Below are 5,016 nucleotides of genomic sequence, written 5' to 3' on the forward strand. Positions count from 1 at the left end.
TTGATTCTTACGAGGGTTAGGTGATGTTGCCTGGTGATTTCTTCGCCGTATCCCTGGTAATTTCCGGCGCTTTCCCTGATGATTTGCTCTGGTTTGATCCAGATCTGGAGGAGGGCTAGGTTTTTGGTGTTGGTTTTGAGCGACTGTGTAGGGGGGAGGGGCGGGTGGGTGGTGGGGAGGGGAGTGTGGGTTGTGGAAAGGGTGAGAGAGGGTATACTTGCGTCGGAGGTAAGGGTGGTGGGGGGAAAGTTGCGATCCGGAAAGTGCGTCGTGGGGGATGGCATTTTCTGTTGGGCTTTGTACGTTGATCGGCCTGGTAAGCTTGTGGGGTGATCGGCCTGGTTGAGGGGTGATCGGCCTGGTAAACTGGCGGGGTGATCGGTCTGGTAAGCTGGCGGGGTGGTACATTTCCTATCGGGCACACTGTTGCCAAATATCACTCTCCTTAAATAATTGATCTAGCGTGTTGAAGAGATGACATTTGCTAAGAAAATGTTGATCTGGGGAAAAAATGCAGAGACTTAACTGAAAAAACTATACAAGATGTGACAAATTTCCGGATCAATTTACTTTAAATTAACTAAACAAAGCACCGCTCAATTAAGATATCTCGACGGCCTAAAAGAACATTATCTCGACTCCTTGGTATGATCGCATCTGTCCTGACGGTTGGAAAATTTGTTGTTTATCTTATATGGAACTCGCAGTGGACCTGTTACGTCATTTATGTGGGATCCAGGATAGTTCGTCATTCAAAGTTAAAAGCAACGAGCTTTTTACGTCAAAACCAGTGGCCGTCACCTGGTTCGAGTGCCCGTTGTACATAGAGAATACTACTATCAGTTTCTATTTCCAGTTAAAAAAAGTCAGTTGCTAATCCTGTAGTTCGTGACCAAGACAGTAAGCGGTCTGTAGAATGGCCAATTTTCAACAGTCAGTAAACAGAAGTCCAACTGACATTCAAGTGAGACTGAGAGCCATGGCCATGCCGTCGTCGCGCATTTTTGGAGTGTACCACATTGACATATACTGATATCTATGATCGTGTAATAACGAGCTCGAGCAGTTGTTGACGACACCGGACGACACAATTTCCACATGTCACAGGAGTACAGTTTGCCCGCGTGCATAAATAACCAGCTTCAGTCCGAGCTAGCTAGGTGTCGGCCGTTTAACAGCCAAGGATTGCACTAGGGCCAATCTAAACACTGAACGATACACGCACTAATAAAATACTCTTGCACCACCTTTTCCTGAACCAGATGCGAATGCAGTCCAGATAAGGCAGGGCCGTTATTAGAGCATCCACCCCGCCACGCGGCATATCCTGATTGGGCGAAATTAGAGTGCAAAGTTGCATAAGTACTCCCTCCGGTCCTTTTTACTCTGCATATTAGGTTTGTCTGAAGTCAATCTCATCCAACTTTGACCAAGTTTATATAAAAAATTATAGACATTCACATAACAACACCAATATCATTAGATTCATCTTGGAATATATTTTCATATTATGTTTATTAAATATTATAGATGCTAATAATTTTTAATATAAATTTGGTCAAACTTAGCAAAGTTTGACTTTTGGCAAAACCAACGTGCACACCTCTGCCGTCATTTTCTTGAAAAATGTACTGTCTCATTCTTTTCCTGTGTCGCTCTAGTCGATCCTGTCTCGCGCCTCCAGCGATCGGCTGGCTTGTCCACATCATCTCGAGATCCAGGGCGGACTAATTCAACACCGCATGTCGGCTTTTCTTTTGGCAAAAATAAATAAATTACTGTGGTACTGTATTTCATTTCCTTAACGTGATACTAGTACGATTTATCCTTACTTGTGTCAGTAAACAGACACGAGCACACGTCGCAAGCGTGGATCCCATGTGCTGGATACAAGCATCTAGCTACAGTTCAGAAGGTAAATCAGTCGACTACGGCACAGGCAACCCTCCAAAAAGAAGAGATTCCAGTACCAAGATTAGAGAAAACCTACACTGTTACTCTTACTGCTGAACCGCGGCTGTTGGCCTGCTGCAGGAGGAAACAGCGGATGGCTTTGCGACGATGGCCCCCAGCCCTCCAACCGGCAACAACACACGCACAAGAGTATTGTTTGTGCTCTCCGCTAACTGGGCTGGGCTGGAGAGAACCACTACGCCTTTTCGCGTTTACTACTCCTATCGAGATCCCGCTGTTCTGACGTTAACCCGCCCCGACCCCACTAAAAACTCCGTGTTAGCTCCGCTTCTTGTACACGATAATAAGAGGAGAATGGTGACGCCACCTGCACCCCCACCCCCCTCCGCTATATATATATAGCTCAGCTCCCAAGTTAGACATCAGCCACTGCCTCTTCACTCCTCTAATTCTCTTCTCTAAGCTGCCTGCTCTCCTAGCTCAGTCTTGAACACACTCGATCACAGCTCACTTCTGTCGCCTCCAGCGAGCCCCCAGTTTCAAACCCAGCCAAACACGCGCGCAGCATTCCTTGACTGACGAGATGGTGAACAAGGTCGCCGATGAGCCGCAGCTGCTGTCCAAGAAGGCCGGATGCAACACCCACGGCCAGGACTCGTCCTACTTCCTGGGATGGGAGGAGTATGAGAAGAACCCCTTCGACGCCATCACCAACCCCAGCGGCATCATCCAGATGGGCCTCGCCGAGAACCAGGTACATACAGAGGCAAAATCCTGGCGCCCATGTCTGCAGTCTGCATGCGCAGCTAGCTTGCCATTGTCTCTGTCTGTCTCTGACGAATTCAGCTCGTGCGCGTCGTGCAGCTGTCGTTCGACCTGGTGGAGGAGTGGCTGGAGAAGAACCCCGACGCGCTCGGCCTCCGCCGGGGAGCCGCGTCCGTCTTCCGCGAGCTCGCGCTCTTCCAGGACTACCACGGCCTCCCGGCCTTCAAAAATGTAATTCTCCGGCCACTTGGCACGCTCCCCGGCGGCCATTCTAAATGGCTAATCAAGTTTTGAATGAATCGATGCGGTCAAAGACTGACGCACGTTGCTTGGCACAGGCATTGGCGAGGTTCATGTCAGAGCAGAGAGACTACAAGGTGGCGTTCGACCCCAGCAACATCGTGCTCACCGCCGGCGCCACCTCGGCCAACGAGGCGCTCATGTTCTGCCTCGCCGACCAGGGCGACGCATTCCTCATCCCCACCCCGTACTACCCAGGGTATGCGCCGTGCCGTCTCTCGACATTTTTCTCCACGCCACGTTACGCGCGCGGCGGCAGCACCTGCCCATGTGCGACGTGCATGTTCCATCACTAACCTTTTAACAGTAACAAGTACACATGGCTAACCTTGCTTACGCACGCAGGTTCGACCGTGACCTCAAGTGGCGCACCGGGGCCGAGATCGTACCGGTGCACTGCACCAGCGCCAACGGCTTCCGGGTGACGCGCTCCGCCCTGGACGACGCGTACCGCCGCGCCCAGAAGCGCCGCCTGCGCGTCAAGGGCGTGCTCATCACCAACCCCTCCAACCCGCTAGGCACCGCCGTCCCGCGCGCCGACCTCGAGATGATCGTCGACTTCGTCGCCGCCAAGGGCATCCACCTCGTCAGCGACGAGATATACTCCGGCACGGCATTCTCCGAGCCGGGCTTCGTCAGCGTCCTCGAGGTCCTGGCGGCGCGCGCCCCGCTCGCCACCGAGTTCGCGCTGGACGACCGCGTCCACGTCGTCTACAGCCTCTCCAAAGACCTCGGCCTCCCTGGCTTCCGCGTCGGCGCCATCTACTCCTCCAACCCCGCCGTGGTCTCGGCGGCGACCAAGATGTCCAGCTTCGGGCTCGTCTCCTCGCAGACGCAGTACCTCCTCGCCGCGCTCCTCGGGGACAAGGACTTCACCCGCAGGTACCTCGCCGAGAACAAGAGGCGGATCAAGGAGCGGCACGACCAGCTCGTGGACGGCCTCAAGGAGATCGGCATTGCGTGCCTGGAGAGCAACGCGGGGCTCTTCTGCTGGGTGAACATGAGCCACCTGATGCACACCCGGTCGTTCGAGGGGGAGATGACGCTGTGGAAGAAGGTGGTGTTCGACGTCGGGCTCAACATCTCCCCGGGGTCGTCGTGCCACTGCAGCGAGCCCGGGTGGTTCCGCGTCTGCTTCGCCAACATGTCCGCCAAGACGCTCGACGTGGCCATGCAGCGACTAGGGGAGTTCGTGCAGACCAGCAGCTGCAAGGCCGCACCCGCCGCACTGCGCCGCGCCGCCGGCCCCGCCAGGAGCATGAGCTGCCCGCTCGCCATGAACATGAAGTGGGCGCTCCGGCTCACCCCGAGCTTCGCCGACAGGAAGGCCGAGCGGTAGACAGACCACAACCGCATAGCTTATGGCCATTACCGCCACATTACCACGGATCACGTGCACCTTGGAGCCAGCTTATGGCCATGGCCGTGATCAGTACATAGCGCTACTACGCTAGCTAGTAGCCGATTAATTCCTTTAGTTTTTTCCCCTACTTTTGCTGTATACCGCCATTTTTTCCTCGGAGCACCACAAGTGCCCGAGGAGCACTGTTGTATCTACATTTCGCGCTAGTATAGGAGCTAGCCATCGATCGATGCACCGGTATCGGATCGTGTATTTTTGACTGGAGTATTCCTCTGAGTACCCCAGTTGTTCGCTGTATTATTGTTGCCGGTTACTATATAGTCAATAAAATACTACACTACTTCTACCTTACTCTTTGATCGCGTGGTCGCCCCCTGTATACATACCACATCGGTCGCTGTCACGTGAAGTCAAACCGCTAGGAGAGCGGCGGTTCCAATGCTCTATTGTCAGCTGCAAAGTACCCCTCCATGTTGCTAAACCGGTCCACGCTCGATCTCGAGCCAATAATGATGATATGTTGTCTTTAATTACGGCCGGCGCGCGGCGTCGTCGCCCACATGCCACCACGAGCTAGCGGCTGTGACCACCTTTGCTTAAACAAATGGAGCGTTGGTGGCCATTCGGACGCGCGCGCCACGCAGCAGTTTGCGGTTGAAAGGTCTGTGTGGTCC

General features: G+C 53.6%; 1 protein-coding gene across 1 annotated transcript; it reads left to right on the top strand.

The window, feature by feature from the left end:
- The first annotated feature begins 2,355 nt into the window (after positions 1–2,355).
- On the top strand, positions 2,356–4,693 carry LOC119294913 (1-aminocyclopropane-1-carboxylate synthase 1-like). The gene is made up of 4 exons (XM_037573205.1): positions 2,356–2,668; positions 2,779–2,910; positions 3,018–3,178; positions 3,325–4,693. Exons 1-4 carry the CDS (start codon positions 2,498–2,500, stop codon positions 4,316–4,318), a joined length of 1,458 nt encoding a protein of 485 aa, XP_037429102.1. The 5' UTR covers positions 2,356–2,497; the 3' UTR covers positions 4,319–4,693.
- The last annotated feature ends 323 nt before the right edge of the window (positions 4,694–5,016 follow it).

This window comes from Triticum dicoccoides, chromosome 4B, assembly GCF_002162155.2.
Source record: "Triticum dicoccoides isolate Atlit2015 ecotype Zavitan chromosome 4B, WEW_v2.0, whole genome shotgun sequence".
Lineage (NCBI taxonomy): Eukaryota > Viridiplantae > Streptophyta > Magnoliopsida > Poales > Poaceae > Triticum > Triticum dicoccoides.

What these genes read in the sequence shown, in the direction of transcription:
- LOC119294913 (XM_037573205.1), top strand. Translation starts at nt 2,498, where the DNA reads ATGGTGAACAAGGTCGCCGATGAGCCGCAGCTGCTGTCCAAGAAGGCC. An exon ending in TGGGCCTCGCCGAGAACCAG is followed by an intron (nt 2,669 to 2,778) that starts GTACATACAGAG and finishes CGCGTCGTGCAG; the next exon opens with CTGTCGTTCGACCTGGTGGA. An exon ending in CCCACCCCGTACTACCCAGG is followed by an intron (nt 3,179 to 3,324) that starts GTATGCGCCGTG and finishes TTACGCACGCAG; the next exon opens with GTTCGACCGTGACCTCAAGT.